This window comes from Biomphalaria glabrata, unplaced genomic scaffold (genome assembly GCF_947242115.1).
Source record: "Biomphalaria glabrata unplaced genomic scaffold, xgBioGlab47.1 scaffold_20, whole genome shotgun sequence".
Taxonomy (NCBI): domain Eukaryota; kingdom Metazoa; phylum Mollusca; class Gastropoda; family Planorbidae; genus Biomphalaria; species Biomphalaria glabrata.
Genome location: NW_026602928.1, coordinates 1,015,162 through 1,032,218, shown reverse-complemented (window position 1 = coordinate 1,032,218; position 17,057 = coordinate 1,015,162). Strand labels below are relative to the sequence as shown.

General features: G+C 34.6%; 1 protein-coding gene and 1 pseudogene across 2 annotated transcripts; both read right to left on the bottom strand.

Annotated features, from left to right (window-relative positions):
• Positions 1-8,293: 8,293 nt before the first annotated feature.
• On the bottom strand, positions 8,294-16,266 carry LOC129924150 (uncharacterized). Of its 2 annotated transcripts, XM_056017977.1 has the most exons (7): positions 16,226-16,266; positions 13,252-13,336; positions 12,628-12,693; positions 11,808-11,878; positions 11,594-11,691; positions 10,720-10,780; positions 8,294-8,933 (listed from the first exon to the last, which is right to left on the bottom strand). In XM_056017977.1, the coding sequence occupies exons 2-7, from the start codon at positions 13,314-13,316 to the stop codon at positions 8,908-8,910; spliced, it is 387 nt and encodes a 128-aa protein (XP_055873952.1). In that variant the 5' UTR covers positions 13,317-13,336; positions 16,226-16,266; the 3' UTR covers positions 8,294-8,907. The 2 variants fall into 2 exon arrangements, with proteins under 2 accessions (XP_055873952.1, XP_055873951.1); XM_056017976.1 differs by lacking the exon at positions 16,226-16,266 and having other exon boundaries at positions 13,252-13,441.
• LOC129924147 (THO complex subunit 2-like) overlaps positions 14,151-17,057 on the bottom strand; it is a 31,445-nt pseudogene continuing 28,538 nt past the window's right edge.

Genomic DNA, 17,057 nt, shown 5'->3' with positions numbered 1-17,057 from the left:
TTCTGCGAGATGTTTTTAGTTTTTAAAAACGTGACGTCACGAAGGTGCTGGCTAAATATAGATCTAGACCTATATAACCGATAAACTCTCTAGTCTAGATCTAGACCTATCGGATCGCATTTATTGTTACGCTTCACAGCTAGATCTAGTCTCCACGTTGATTTATAATCGGTCATTGTTTATAAACCTCTATTTCTACTTGAAGAAAATTAAATATTGTTCTTCAGCTTGTTGCAGTAGTTCCAATCACAAAGATAAAATCAGCAAGTATGCTGATACAGAAATTAGTGTCTCTTTTCATTTGTTTCCAAGAGATGAAGTTTTAAAGGGAAAATGGGGAAAATTTATTCGCCTGAAGAGCAAATATTTTACAAAGGCATTAGCTAATTCCTGTTTATGCTCAAACCATTTTGAGAGAAGCTGTTTCAGCAACTTCACTGCTGTGGAAATGGGATTTAAAAAAAAAATTGAAGTTAATACCAGGTGCAGTACCAACAATACATTGGATTTCCAGGCCAAAGAATTCAATTAATGATACTACTGAGACATTTTAAACAACTGAAGTTCATAAATATAAATGAAATCAGATTTGTGAGCTAGAAATTTACTACGAATACTAGATCTACTATTAAATTTCTTATTTAATAAGTAGATCTATCGTCTACGAAACTCAATTCCAACTTTTTAACTTTTGACTTGGGGGTGTGTCTCGCCGGCTGAGCCAGCGTCAAGCTCTCTCATCACTTTTTCCATGTCAACCAATGTTAGGTCGAAACAGCACAAAAAAATCATAATTTTCTTACGGTCAAACATACAGTCATAATTTATACACCATTAGAAATTTCTTTTAAAGTATTTTAATGATGTAATAACGAAAATTTTTTTTTATCAAAGATAATTTCTTTTTCGCCTCCCTATCAATGAGTATCAATAGGATTTGAGTGCACCGTGACGTCACACAGAAATTCAGTGAAAATCTGACTGTTTTGGATGCGCAGAAAAATTATGTCACAAAAACATCAATTACTAAGTTATTCTTGCAAATAAAAAAAAAAGAATAATATATTCATTATCTATAAATCAAAACACATATTATATCAAAAATTGTCAAAACCATCGGAGTTTCCCTTTAATATTTTGATTTCTCTGCAGCAAAAAAAAATATATTAAAATTTAATATAATAAACAGTTTGATAACTATTTTATTTTAACACATTGTATTCATCTTATGCTACATTTTACAGTTTTTGGATGATTGGTTACATAATGCACCAAATACCTTTTTGGCTTTAACCATAAGCCACAATTCATATCCTCTCTCATAGTTCTCATTATTGCTATTGTGCATGTGGGATGCTTCAGTTCCATCTGAAAAAATATTAAGGGAGACATAGATGTTATTTTTTAAAAAGTGTTCTTCTGATGTAAGATATAGATCTTTTTACAGAGCTGTTGGGTGTTTGAGGTGTCCCTATCTCTACACAAAAAAATGCAATTAATTCTCAGAAAAAAGGACTATTTGCTTATCAAATATTTATCTGATGATCAAAGAAAAACTTAAATCCCTTTAAAAAGTTTGTACAAATGCACATCTCCCAGTATATCAGAAAAACTGTGTTGCCACTCTTTAATGGTGCTTCACACATTGAGCATGTTTGTATTTTATACACCACATTAGATTACTATTGCTTTATGCCTGTGAAATATGGAAAGTATATCACCTGAAATACATCATGAATTAACTACATTTGCTGGGTATTTTAGTGAAGAAATTGTGGTTCAGAGAAACGCACTGCATGTGTCTAATGTCATTGCTGCCCAAGGCTGTCCTACTGATGGCTAGTATTCTTTTTCTGTAACTGTCCCTAACGATAGCGTTGTTGCTAAATTTAAATTTACCTTATTTGTGTTAGACACAATCAACTGAAAAATAAGAATCCATTCGAGATTTAAGTCTCAACTTTGAGATCTTTGACTGTTTGGCGGATCTTAAAATAATGACTGTAAATAAAACCAAACAAACTGCACATGTGTAGTAAATGCCTCTCCTCTTGTTTCTGATTTGTCTTTTCATTGTTGTTAATTAGTCATCTGTTCTTGAACCAGTTTCCACTGTGTAGTAGTCTTTTCGCTCAACAGCACATCCTTAATGACATAATCAAAAACCAACATGACCATCCTAAGGAACACGTCAGAAATGTCATCTTGAGGAAGAAGAGACTGCTGGCAGAAAAGCCTGATACCAAATATTGAGTTGCTGCAGCTGAGAATTTCGCAGTCGACAGACAAACTGAGAAAAAAAAAAACATGTTTGGATTTTGGGAGTTATTAGAGAACATGGCTTTACATTACATATCTTGATTCTTAACTTGCTTCATATGTCTCGCTTTTCGAGCAATAATAATGGTCAGTTCAACTTGTTTTGTCTTCATCCTAAAAGCTGCAATACAAAGAAGAATATCAGAACTACTCGATAAGCGATCAGCAGCAGCTTGTCCATCGCAACGAAAATCAATGCATTAGTATATTTAGTAAAGTTATTGACAGTTTCAGCAGCCAAACATTTGCAGTTTTCGTTTGATCGAATGTAGGGAAGCACGGTCCTCACTGATAAAGTTAACAATGAATGTGTACATTGAAGATTTTGTTCACGTTTTTAGTTTGTATTTTTATTTCATGAATAAATAGAGTATTTAATGTTTACTGTTGAGGCTAAGACTTTGAGCCATGGTTAGCAGCTTGCACTCTGTGAAAAATCCTGAGGGCGCCCATGCCCATGGCTAGATCATCCAGATGATAGATTTAGATATAATAATAGTAATACAGATACTGTGAGATAGAATATATTCTAGATCTAAATCTACATTAGATGAGATAATAAAATCTAATCTAAACTTGTCCTCTAGTCTACTAGTGCCTCAAGGTCAATATTCTAGACCTAGATCTCTCTATATATAATAATAATTTAACTTATGAGTAATAGAGTCTAGAGATCCATATATATAGACATAGACTATCTACTAGATCTAGATATGATATTGATAATCTATCTAGACGTCTAGAGTCTAGATCTACTAAAATCTACTTACGGTAAAATCATCGTTAACTAGAATAGAAACAATAGTTACTAGATTTACTAGAGTAGATTTTACTACTACTACTACTACCTACTACTAGTACTTAGTAGTACTACTACTAACTAACTAGTAGTACTACTGTACTACTATACTCTTTGACTTAGACAAAATACTAATTATGGTACTAGATTTTACTAGATCTAGAACAGTTTAGACTATTAAGACATTTACCCGTGTTGCTTCATCCGATAAAGATAAATGTTCGCGAACAGACAAAAGAATTTTTTAGTTTATTTATTTTTTTAGAATTTTAGTTTGTTTCTTACGCCTCTTTAAAGTTTCAACCTGCGAATGCTGTGAGTGTGAAAGCAAAACACTCGCCATTTTGTTATTTATATACAAAACTATAGATACGAATTTCGGCTAAGTGATAAAGAATTTAGTAAATATACGATTGCTTTCAACTATTACCCAGTAGATCTAGATCTAGATCAGTGCTTTTCAAACCTTTTTCAACAGGTACCGCTCGTCGATATCCAGTAAACTGAAGTAGATATACTTTACTGTCAAAGAATCGAGTTTTTAAAATAAAAACATCACTATAATGAAGATGTTAAAGCCAGACTCTATCCTGACTAGATATCTTGAAGTAACTGTTTAAAAACGGGCAGTGTATCTGTAACACGCCATTTTTTGGCGCCCCCTCCCCCCTTTTTTATTCTAGGAACAAAAATTGTAATATCATAAATACATTGCGCTCAAATAATAAGAATAACTATAGAGTGTATTACCTAGCTCAAAATATCTACAATATATAGGCCTATTATATAGTCACAATCTAAAACTTCGCTTCTACAAAATGCTAAAGTTTCTCGTGATAAAAAAAGGACTTGCTGTAGCCTATAAGGCTATAACAGTCATTTTTTTAAAGCCGTTTGTGTTCTGACATCTATTGTGTTTCAGATTCACTTATAACAGTTTTGTTTGGCGAAAAATTGATTAGCTATGACTTCTGTTTTAACTAAGAGAACAAAATATCGCATGTCTTTAGGTAAGGTAGGCTATATATAGATAATGTTTTTGCCAAGAGAATCACTTTTGAGATTTATTGAAATACATCATTTAGCCTACATGCTAAAATGCGTACTCAATTATACAAACTATAATGTACCTTAATATTCCATAATAAACTGTAGATCCGTGTTTCTCAAACGTTTACTAGTTGTGAAAACAATTTCATTTGCGCCCCCTTCCCTTTTTTAGCAAGATTTGGTCTAGGGAAGCGCTGAAAGCATCCCAATTGGGATCCGGAACGGTTTAACTCGGTTATAAGGACAAAGAAAAGTAACATACAGACATAATTTTCGCGTTTTTCTTTTAGAAGTAGGCCTAAATGTACAATATATTTTGGAATCCTAATGTACGTAGTAGATGTTCGTTAAAGCTGCTCCGTTTAGACTGTTTTTAAATTTTAATATTGAAACATTCGCTTGTCCAATGTGTAAATTTTTTTTTTAATGTTTTGAATATTTTTTTCATATTTCAAGTTTATTGCACCCTAGCCCAAACTTCCTCCCAGGACAAGCGGGGATAGTGGAGGGTAGGGAGACCATCGATCATCTGTACTGGACGCATATACCACACAACAAGCCATATCCGTATCCCCTTATTAAACCGACTAAAACCGATAGCAGACAACATCAAATCAGAAGAACAAGCAGGTTTTAGAGCACAACAGAGCAAATCCTAAACCTCAGAATACTCTGTGAGAAATATCTCCAACACCAACAGAATCTTTTCCATGTCTTTATTGATTTCAAGAAAGCTTCCGATTGAGTAGGCCTATAGCACGGAGCACTCTGGGCGACAATGGAAAAGTACAACATTAATAAAAACATAATCAAAGTTATCCAGAACCTCAACAAGGATGCCACCAGTGCCGTGTACTTCAACAATAATATTGGGGACTGGTTCAAAACCACAGTTGGAGTAAGACAAGGCTGCCTACTGTCACCAACACTCTTCAATATCTTCCTTGAAAGGATAATGGAAGATGCCCTCGAGGGCTATGAAGGTGCTGTTAGCATTGGAGGAAGAAGAATTACTAACTTGCGCTTCGCAGATGACATTGACGGCCTAGCAGGGACAGAAGAAGAACTAGCTGACCTGGTGATGCGCATTGACAAGACTGCCACAGCATATGGCATGCAAATAAATGCCAAAAAAAACTCAAATTATGACCAATAGCCATCAGGGCTTTAAAAGAGACATCAGTATTGGAGGTGAAAAGCTAACTAGTGTTAACAGCTTCAAATACCTCGGAGCTATTGTCTCAGATGAGGGAACAAAACCCGAATTATTGGCCCGAATAGCACAGTCCATAGCAGCCCTTTCAAAACTTAAAATAATATGGAAAGATAAGGGCTTAGCCCTCGGCACCAAAATCAGACTGATGCGCTCTCTGGTCATGGCCACATTTTTATATGCTTGCAAGTCGTGGACGTTGAATGCAGAGCTTGAGAGGAGGATCCAAGCAATGGAATTGAGATGCTACAGAAGGATCCTAGGCATCACATTCAAAGACCGCATCACAAACCAAGAAATCAGAGACAGGGTTACTGTAGCGATCGGAGCCCATGATGACCTGCTAACTATTGTGAAAAGACGAAAGCTTAAAACCTTTGGCCACATTAAAAGATCTACGGGGCTCGCAAAGACCTTCCTTCAGGGAACAGTGCCAGGGAAAAGAAGAAGAGGCAGACAGAAAAAGCGATGGGAGGACAACATTAAAGAATGGACAGGCCTGCCATTGAGAGAGGTTCTAAACAAGGGGAAAAAAAGAGAGGAATGGAGAAAGACGGTCGACAAATCTTGCCTGGTGCCCCAACGGTCCAACAGACTAAGGGATAGGTAAAGGTAAATCTTCAAACTTCACTTCAAAACCAATGTTGTGAACACATTCTCACGACGCTATACAAACATAAACAAGTATCAACTATTTCACCACACTCTGCAACGAATCTTTCAAGAAGAGCTCATAAAGCCTAAACAGAACTAGTTCTTTTCAAAGCCATCAAACTTTATGGAAACCCAACGTCGTATGTTTAAAATTTGGCACAAGTGACCAAAACAAAAAGTCCAATTTCTACATTTAATGTTGAATGCAAAATCTCATTCATTCTCTTCTATGTTAATGCTTACTTAGGATGCAATGACACACACACACACACACACACACAAAGGTTGAATTGTACTTTCGATTGTAGAGTGCTCAGATAGATGAAAAAATTGAGACATCGATTCTTGGGTATAGAAGATCGTACGACTACAACTTGTCTTTGCTTGAGGCAGATAATTACCACCAAATAGTACGCGTACCCTAGTGCTATTAGAGCATGGAATGGGTTGCCTGAGCTATCCAGGAAAACCAGTGACTTGGCAGAATTTAGGTCATTGACTACATGCATGACGCGTAGGACGTAATCATCTTGTTTTTTGAAGTAACGTCTGTATTATATAAGATAAGGCACGATACCATGTGCATGATTTGATTATAGACCTAGGTTTAGATCCTTTGTATCTAGGAGAGTGGTAGCCATACTCGACTTCAAACATGACTTCATTGGCCTAGGGACACGCGTAGGGCGTAATCATCTATTTGAAGTAGAGTCTGTATTTTATAAGATAAAATACACCCCTCCCCCGGGTTGGCTTGCGGTAAACAAGGCTTCAGGAAGCAACGTCGAGGAAAAATCAGGAGTGAAGCCCCATAAGTTGGGAGTGTCAACTATAACAACTGAGTTGGTGCCAAATGTAACACGAAGCGTTCCATTGAATTTCACCAGCAAGGTCGAGAGAGGGATTGTGACGCATGGGTCACCCAAAGGCTGGTAATTGGCTGGTAGACCAGAGAATCTCAATGTAGACCTATAGTCTACAAGTGCAACCTTATTTTGAATTGCTGTTCTTTCTACAGCGAATCCTCTACGAAATATAGTAGTTATGTTGTTAGTTCATCACTTAGAATGGGAGAGGCTTGCAATATGGACCAGGATCAAACGTGGACCACCTCGATATTATGGAATGTACAGTATTGCCGTAAACCAAATATTTAGTACGCAGTAGTGACTGCCCTTACTTAGTTTCATATCTATGTTCATACATCAATGTACAGAAAACGAGCATTTCCCAAGTTAAAGTAATTTTGCGTTTTCGCATATTTTCTTCTAAACTTTGTTCGTTATTCATTTCTGTATGAAATATGGATCGTTTGTGTATTCTAATATAGGCCAGTGGTCTCCATTAGATTCGTGACCATATCGCTAGTGAATTATATCAGATCCCATATGTATTATAGGCTAAGTTTCTGTATTTTTCATTTTCTGTATTGCCAGTAGTTGCTAACAGTGGTTTAGACAAGAACCTGTTTGATGTCTGTTGAAAACAGAGATGTGGGGCTGAATCAAAAGGCAAATACTTCTAAAAAAAAAAAAACATGGACTGCAGCAGTAAATAGGATAATATTAAAGGGAAGCAACTTGGCAGAGTACAAGTATTATCAGATGTCCGATGAAGCTGAAATAGTAAAAAAAAAACATTTCTAGGAGACTAGATGCTCTTTGGTGGTACAAAAAAAAAGGGGGCTAATGAAACTTGTAGATGATGTAGCTAAAAAGAACAGCCTCTATCATGCCTTGTTTGAGCAGTGAGATTGCAGCTATATAGTCTTTTATATTAAGTTGCCTGTAGTTCTGCTAATGCGCCCTTTTGGTGCCAGTTACTTATATTAGTGAGTTAATAAGGCTTTTTGAGTATGAAGTTTCAGTATTTCACATAACAGCTACACTTTCCCAGCTGTGACCTACATATAATGTTACATTCAGCAGACATAACAATGGTTCAGCTGTTATCACTTTAGGTTCTTATTCGCCCGCTACGATTTGTCTTAAATTTTCTTTTGGTTTCAAATGTGTAATTTCAGTACTAGTTTATAATTATTGATTTTCATTCAAACTGAGATGTAGTTATACAAATGTGTAATTTCAGTACTAGTTTATAATTATTGATTTTCATTCAAACTGAGATGTAGTTATAAAGTATTTAGATCAGTGCAGTACATTGTAATGTGCTGGCTGAGAAGTTATGGAACAATGTCAGTATTTCTTAACTTAAAACTTAATCTATTCAACACAAGAAAATATATTAACAAGCAAAACTATAATCTGCGGACATGTCAGTCCATTTATTCAATGATCAACATAGTCAACCAAGGTCACTTAGACCCTTAATTTGAAGCAAACATAAATACATGAAATCTGTGTGTACAGCAACAATGGTCATATTTTAGAGTTCACTTCCAGTAGATCCCACAGGACTGGAAGCAATGCTTGCCACTAACACTAAGACTTTGAACTAGGACTGGATAGGATTTCAATTGAACAAGTGAAACGATCAACTCAACACCTTGGTCCATAAGTTGAACTGTTTTGAACCTGGAGAAATGACTCAATATAATTTGACCAGAAGGCAGATCTGTTTCAACAAAAGCCTGAGTTCTAATTCATAAGTCAACAATATCAAGAAAAAAAAAGTGTCACTTTGTAATTTTACAGAACCAACTGAATGGCCAGAGTCTAATGTACATGATATCACACATTCACCCACACTAGATCTACAGATCAACATATGTTACTATCTAAAAATGTTTGAGAAATATATAAATCAATGTTTCAAAAGGGAAAACAAAAGGTTTAAAAAGCTGCACATTGCCATCCAACTAACAATAGTCAACAAGAGACTGCAGTCTGGAAACATCCAGATCAAACTGGTTTTATTTTTTCTGTTTTTTGGAACATGTGAGAAGAAGTTAAGGAAATTATACACTTTCAATCAGATTACTAACTTAAGTACTAAGAGGCAACATTATCTATTTCTAGGCTCTAATTAGTAATATGATCACTAATATACCAAGACCCCCCTCCATAATGACGGAAATAAAAAGGAACAGATTACGCTGGGCAGGTCACCTTGAAAGAATGTCAGAGAACAGAGGAGCAGCAAAGATTGTTCACAAAACAAACAAAAAGCAGGCACCTCAAAGGTAGGCCACAGTACAGTGGCTTGACGATGTAGAGGCAGATCTAGAACAGCAGGATAGATCAGAATGAAAAGATGTGCTATAGTAGGTCAGGGCCCTCCAAGGGCTGTAGTCCCACCGGGATGGATGAACATAATGACTATTTTAAAGTTAAACTGCCATTATTACAAACTATTGAATTCAAACATGAGAAGGACCAACTGATTTTTATGTTTTTTTTAAAGTGACTGGATTTTTTTTCTACCTTTCCCAATTGAAATGTTTAATTCCCAATTGAAATGTTTAATATACACACCTCACTCATGTATCTAGCAATGGAAAGATGACTAGAAACTTTAAGACCAGAAAGTATTTACCATAAAGACTAAATAATTAAGCCCCAGCTGACTACATAATCAAGTCTCAGTCCCTAGATCAAGGATATCTTATCTTATCTTATATAATACAGACGTTACTTCAAAAAAGAAGATGATTACGTCCTACGCGTCATGCATTTAGTCATGCATATTAACCAATGACTTAAATTCTGCCAAGTCACTGGTTTTCCTGGCTAGCTCAGGCAACCCATTCCATGCTCTAATAGCACTAGGGAAGAAGGAGTATTTGTACAAATTTGTCCTAGCATATGGGACGAGGAATGTGCCTTTATCTTTGTGTCTTTCAGAGTATTTTATTAAATTTTGTTTTTGTATTTGAAGATTATGGTTCAGTGTTTTATGTATGATTGCTACTTTACTTTTGAGCCTTCTGTCCTGAAGGCTTTCTAAATTTAGTGATTTTACTAAAGGTGTTACTCTAGTCAAATGTGAATATTCGTTTGTTATGAATCTCACTGCTCTATTTTGTGTCTGTTCCAGTTTCTTAATGTTTTCTTGAGTTGAGGGGTCCCAAACGGAGGATGCATATTCTATTATTGGCCTAACCAAGGTTAAGTAACATTTTAGTTTTATGTTCTTATTTGATTTATAGAAATTTCTTTTAATAAATCCTAATGCTTTGTTTGATTTTTTTGTAGTTTCATCAATATGTGGATTCCATGATAGTTTTTCATTTATTATAACACCTAGGTATTTTGCGTTTTTAGTCTGTGATACTGGTTTGCCATGAATAAGATAAGTGGAATTAATTTGTTTTAGTTTTTTTGTTACTCTTAACAACTGACATTTTTCTGGGTGGAAAGACATGCTCCAATTTGATTCCCATTTCTGTAATTCATCTAATTCTCTTTGTAAAATATCTTTGTCTTGTGTTGTTTTTATTGTTCTATATATTATGCAATCGTCTGCAAATAATCTGACTTTTGTTCCTGAACTAATGCAATTTGGTAAATTATTTATGTAAATTAAAAATAGTAGTGGACCCAAGACTGTACCTTGAGGTACACCTGAGTTTACTGTTATCGGTGTTGATTTAGAGCCATTTATTATTACAGTTTGTTCTCTCCCTATCAGAAAGTCTTTAATCCACTGATGCAGTGGACCATTAATGCCGAAATATTTTAATTTTTTAAGCAAACTATGGTGGTGAACTTTGTCAAAAGCTTTGATTTGTCTCTCTTTTCTTTCATCTTCAGTTTTGGAGATCCATCTGTTTCATTAAACTGTTCCTGGAGAAAAGGAAAAAATCAAACAAGTCAAAACTTAAGACATAGAGAGGTATAGAGAATTATCAAATAAATTCTCTAATTCAAAGCAAATGAAAAAAATAAAAAAATAATTAAAGAAATGTGCACCCATATAAAGCAATAGAACACTGCAAGTCAGACATGGTCATGCCTTATTACTGTTACACAAAAACTAACACCTGAATTGTATTACCAGCTTCAGATAAGAAAGATACTATACAACTATTGTAAATTAAAAACACACATGTTTAACATGGCTTTACAATAGATTGATGCTTACTTAATTTGAAGAAGAAAAAAAACAACTTTGTTTTTCTATTACTTGATTTCTAAATCAAAAGTGTATGTTATTAGTGGACTGTAAGTAATCTATGTACATTGTTGTGGTACTACTAATAGCATTGAATATACAATTAATTTAGTTACATTTTAAAGCTTTTAGACCATGCTTATTTATGTCAATTATTTCACATGTGAAGAATGGTTCTTAGTGAATATAACAAAACCAAAAAATCAGTTTTCTGTCCATAAATGTTTACCTCTGTAAAATAACACAAATTAAACCTTTATGGCAATATCAAAAGGTCCTCAGTGCTTGCAAAACTCTCCTCCAGGGAACAGCACCAGGAAAAAAAAGGAGACAGAGGAAGCAATGGGAACACAACATTAAAGAATGGACAGGCCTGCCAATGAAAGAGATTCTATTAAGAGGAATGGAGAAAGATGGTTGACCTATATTGTGTGGTGCCCCAATAGTTCAACAGACTAAGGGACAGGTGAAGGTGAAAAGTTTACCTTGCTCTTAGAGGAGTGACTCTGTTGTTTAGATTTCTCTTTATAATCTCTCTCTGCATACATTTTGGAGGATCCATTGGCTTCCCCATTTTGTTTGCCTACATTTAGTGGAGAAAAAAAAGTTTGGAGCCTTGAGGCAGTGCCTTCATCTCAAAAATATTTGTACAGAAGTGTGTAAAACAAGGAGTTCTAGAATGATTCTATCAATACGTACGTGAAGCTAGATAATGATCCTCACTTTTTCTTCTTTTGGAAAGTTCTGGGTCATAGGTTTCAACAGTGTTCCTGAAGAGAATCACTGGAGTTGATATAATACATTTATAATCTCTCCTAAACTAATTTGATACCACTTAACAATTATCCCAATGTGTCCTAGTCTACATTTTTATAGCATTTAAGAATAATACAATTCATAATCTTTTCTTAAAATATACAAAAAAATGTTTTTAATTGCTTAAAATTTAATTTTGAATAGTTCCCCTTGGAATACACAGATTTCTTATTTTCAATCGTGTTTTTCCCCAAAAAAGGATGTTTTTCAAGAGTGGGGGCTAAAAAAAAAGGATCTATATTTAATATTAATTTTTCATATGAAAATGACATGGGATAGTGAGCTCAAGACAATTAATTTATGTTTTATATACATTATATATTAAGTTATGTTAAAATATGAATAACTATCATTAAGAACAGTTTTAGTTCAGTTTGGATCATAACATATAGTCTAGATCTTAATAGACTTGGTAAGTCAGTAAGTTTTTATTTTTACATTCCATTATCCAAAATAAAATATCGTTTAGGTTTTATAAATATTAGTATTTATCTAAAAAAGGCATACAGTCCCATTTAATTCTATACCAAACTTAACATTTTCCGAAAACAAACAAACAAGTTGTTGAAGTTTAATCATAACAGGGTAGTGAAATACATATGAGCGAAATGGATAATTCAGTTGGAACATGGAAAATAATTATGGAGAGAAAGAGTTAAAAAAAGATTTACACTAGGACACAAAAAAAATAAAATAAACATACCCTCTTTTTATCTTTACGATCTTTTTCCATTTCAAAAGACTCATCAGCTTCTTGACTTGTGGGACTCTGTCAAATAATAAGTAAACTGGGAATTAGAGCTCTATATCTGTTGCTGTTACCAAACAGTGCTCTATCAAGTGGTATTTACTGTTAAAGTGTCCACTGATTGGTGTAAATACCACAATGAGCTTTAACATAAACATCTTTTACATTTCACAAATTAGTTGACCAAGTGCAGGCAATTTTCTTTTCTCATTTAAGGTATAAACAACAAGAGAATTTTTTTTAAAGAGTAAATCAATGAAACAAAAGCTGAGATTTTATCTAGGAATAAAATGTTTAAAGTTAACTGCAGACCATCAGAGATTGATGATCCCAAAATGACAGCTAAAGCAATTTAAATTAGTTTTATGTAATTTGATAGTCTAAGCCATTATGAAGTCACACTTTAAACAACGAATATCCAGGTATATATTGTATATCACATAAGCTAAGCCACCCCATCATTTTTAAAAATTATGTTTAGCTTGGACAGAAGATGCCATATCAAAAATACTTTTAGAAGGAAGCAGGCTAAAAGAGATGGGACTGACTTAGTGTGTCTAGAGGTCACAAGGTCATTACCTTTCTGTGCTTGCTTTGTCCATCCACTGGTGACTCCTACAATCAAGAAGTAAGTTGCACAACATGTCAACATGACATGCAGTGGCTGTTGTGGTGGTAAAGAAGAAGATGATGTGGTGGCAAAGCATCTCATGTTTTGTTTTAGTGCCACAACCATGCCAGGCCAGTGTGCAATTCATCATGCCCTTATCTCCCCCACCCCCCAAAAAAAAAAACAATGAAAACATTGCTATATCAAACAACATATGATCAGGGCATGATGAATTGAAGACAATTGAAACAGCTTTCATTGCAGCAAGAAAAATATTTTAAAACAATTAAACAAATGTTTCTGATAAAAGCAAGACACTAATTAGTGAAACTTTTATTTGACTTATGAGTTTAGCTTTTGCAGTTGTAAGACCTAAGTAGAAAATCTCTATAAGAAGTCTTGAGAATAAGATATGGTTTCAAAGAAAACCTATTACCCTATGTGATTCACCTTCAAGTTTGGGTTGAATGAAGGTGGACAGCACTATCTCTCATGATATTTAATATAGAAGTTTTATTTCTAGGTTATGTTGGTATCTTTTTTATGTTACTGAATGAATATTATTTCAAGATCTTTTTTTTTTAATTTGGATACATTCATTTCTTTCTGAACAATACATTTTACAAATAGGCCCACACATGTTTAGACTTGGGTCAGCTTTTACTTTCATATGGGTCTTGTTCTAATGGAAGTAAAACATTTTTGGTCAAAAAAAATGAAACAGGTTTACATCAATAAACAGAAAGAAAGTTTTGAAAAATACATTGGCATCCATCATTATCACTTAGATAATGAACATAAGTTACTTTTAGAACCAACATTCAAAGTGATGTGCAATAATGAAAAATAGAGACAGACAAAATCAATGTTGCATACAATCTACTGCTGGTTTGTTTATTCATGGACCAAAATGTACAGTACACTCACAAAACAAAGTGTACAGTACACTCACAAAACAATGTGTACAGTACTCACAACTGTTTCTATCAAGTTTGTTCTCCCACCTTCCTGTTAACATTTCATTTGTATTCTTACTAGCCAAGAAATGTACTCAGTCCCTCTCTATGGTCAACACTTTCTGGTCTTAAAAAGTTTCTAGTCATCTTTCCATTGCTACTTCGCTGAGACCACTGTATTGCCACTGATCACGGCTCCATTCCACCACCCCCTTTTTTTTTGGAACATGCTAACAGTGCAGCATAAAGACAAACATATTAATTACATTTCCTGTTATTTACATACTACAAAAGACAAGTATTGTTAACAGAAGTAAGACAAAGGAACAATCGCACTGGAGTGACAATAAGCAGCTACACGTCAAAACATCATCACAAAACAAGCTGACAGGTAAACAGGGGACCAAGAATGCAATGCAGACAGGTTGAGAGTCTAGTAGCCCTTTTATACTGGAAGCTTTAGTGATGTTATCTAATATATAGCATAGTGCAAAATTTACTCTCAACATGGGCAAATTGAGTTGATGTCTACAGAAAACAGGTTATAACTCAAACATCACAAAGAAGCTTGTTTTAAACCTAATAACTATTTCCAATAGCATAAGTATCAGAATTTAAAAATGGATACCCATGGAGAATTCCAAATGGTCACTGCCTCAGAATACATGTCAAATCACAGCTTTCATCAATGTTAATATTTCTTATTGATATCTGCACTGAATTCTTGCCTTTTTAAATACTTTAAAACAAAATCCAGAAAGGGTTGGATGTTATAGGCCCTGCTAGTTGTTTTCATTTCAGTGGATAGAGGATGGAGAGTGATTCGTTTCTGTATGGCTCCTTCAGTATGACCTTGTTCTTAGGTTGTTTCAGACAGCTGCAGAGGATGGATTAACTCTTGTATCACAGCAGTACATCAACGTAGCTGGCAGTCACTCAACATGCTGAAGACACCAACTTCACTTGAGACTTCTGACCAGGTGGGAAGACAGCACTGCTTCGTTCAGACAGCAGCATTTTATAACTTTGCTCAAATAATGACTTTCTTTTGATATCAGGACTCTGCTAGTCGAATGGTTTGCAGGTGGTATTAACAGCAGCAAGAAGAGATCATTTATTATCTTCCCTACTATCAACTTTCAAGGCGTCTATATTTCAGTCATCATATGTCAGTATCTTTCAATAAATGCTTCTTTGACTTTAACTGCACATATTGGTAAACCAAAGGCTGATGAGCAGCATGTTTCATAAGACCAATTTCCTCTCTTCACAGAAAGATTTTTGTTCACTACACCTCTATCTCCTCAAGAAAAGGATGCTTATCAAACAGATCAGGCTTTTGACACCTTGAAAGGTAAATTTCTTCCTCTGTTCCATTGGTTTCTTTGGCAACAATATTACATGACGCAATAGGCAGTCGTAGGCAGAGTGACGTTAGTTGGTTTCAAACCTGACCACTTGCAATATACATCAAAAAATAAGTTATCCATCCAAGATTTGTCTCTCTCTATGCAAGCTGCTTATCAATGTTATTGTTTTGAAGGAAGGGTTTCAAAGTGATCAAGCTCTTTGTTTTTAACATAGACATTTTCATTTTCCTTGTCACTGTGCTCTCTATGTCTGGGATTCACCTTTTTCTCAAGCCGCAATGTATCAGTATCATCCATTTTGTGCCTTCGTCTCTTGTCATCTGGCCCCAGCATTTTTGGATCTTACTGCCTAAATTTCTCTTGTTTATTCAAGCTCTCTTCTGTTAATTCTCTCCTTGTTTCACCTTCTACTTCCGTTTCCACATTGATTTCCTTATTGATTTGATCTCTGCTTTGAACACTTTCCATTTGATCTTGTTTTATTCACATTAGACTTTGGGTTATCTTTGACGCTTTAACACTTGACGGAGAGGATACTCCTTAAACCATATTGTGGTTAGCTTGTCTGGGAGAACTTGTCTCAGGACAAAAACCTTCCACTACACTTGTATACTAACCTGAGATGACCCACTCATTTCCAGACGCCTTTGTTTAGGATCTGAAAAAAAATAATTAAGAAGTTTCCACTGAAACCAGATTTGGTCTTCAGAACAACTGTAATGGTATAGAACAAATGACAAATAAAGAATAATGCTTACAGTGATTGAGAAAAAGGATTGTCTGGCAAATGTGGACAAATAATCAGAGAATATTGGCATTGCTTTTGTTGCTAACTGATTGAATCAATCAAAAATGTATTCCACACTTGTAAAAGAAGAGCACTGCTTCTATTAACTGGATGTTTTATATCACTATTTAAAAAGCCCCATAGAAAATAAATAATATGGAAAGAAATCATGTGACTTAAAAGAATATTTTTTCTCTCTTCAGTAGAACTAGTATACACAAAACTGTACAACAGGAGGCAGAGTGGTAAAATGTCAAGCTTTGAAATAGACGTTTACAATTCCAGAGAAAAATGAAAGTTTAAATTCTGTATTTTAGGTCAGTCTATATTTAACTTAATTCTTAAAGGTACATTTAACTTAACTTTAACAGGTACATTTATTGGAAAACAGAAAAATTGTCACATTTTGCATAGATTAGAAACCAGCTATTTAGAAATACAGGTATCATAAGAACAGGAGATCTAGCCTTGAAAACTTAACTAACTGGCTACTTAATGTCCAGGAGATCTAACCATGAGAACTAACTGACTACTTAATGTCCAAGTTGGTCACAAGATTCCATCCCACTAAAGAAATGATGGAGGGCTAGCCCAAAAATAAATTGGTCAGTGAGAAGTTCACAGGAAGAGAAAGTTAAAAAAAAAAGGTAGATGAATAATCA

Bases quoted from the DNA above. Each gene is read 5' to 3' on its own strand.
- LOC129924150 (XM_056017976.1), bottom strand. From the start codon at position 13,433: ATGATGAATTGCACACTGGCCTGGCATGGTTGTGGCACTAAAACAAAA. The intron at 11,879-12,627 runs GTATGTTTATTT...GATTCTCTTCAG, and splicing joins ATCGTAAAGATAAAAAGAGG to GAACACTGTTGAAACCTATG. The intron at 11,692-11,807 runs GTACGTATTGAT...CACTAAATGTAG, and splicing joins GGATCATTATCTAGCTTCAC to GCAAACAAAATGGGGAAGCC.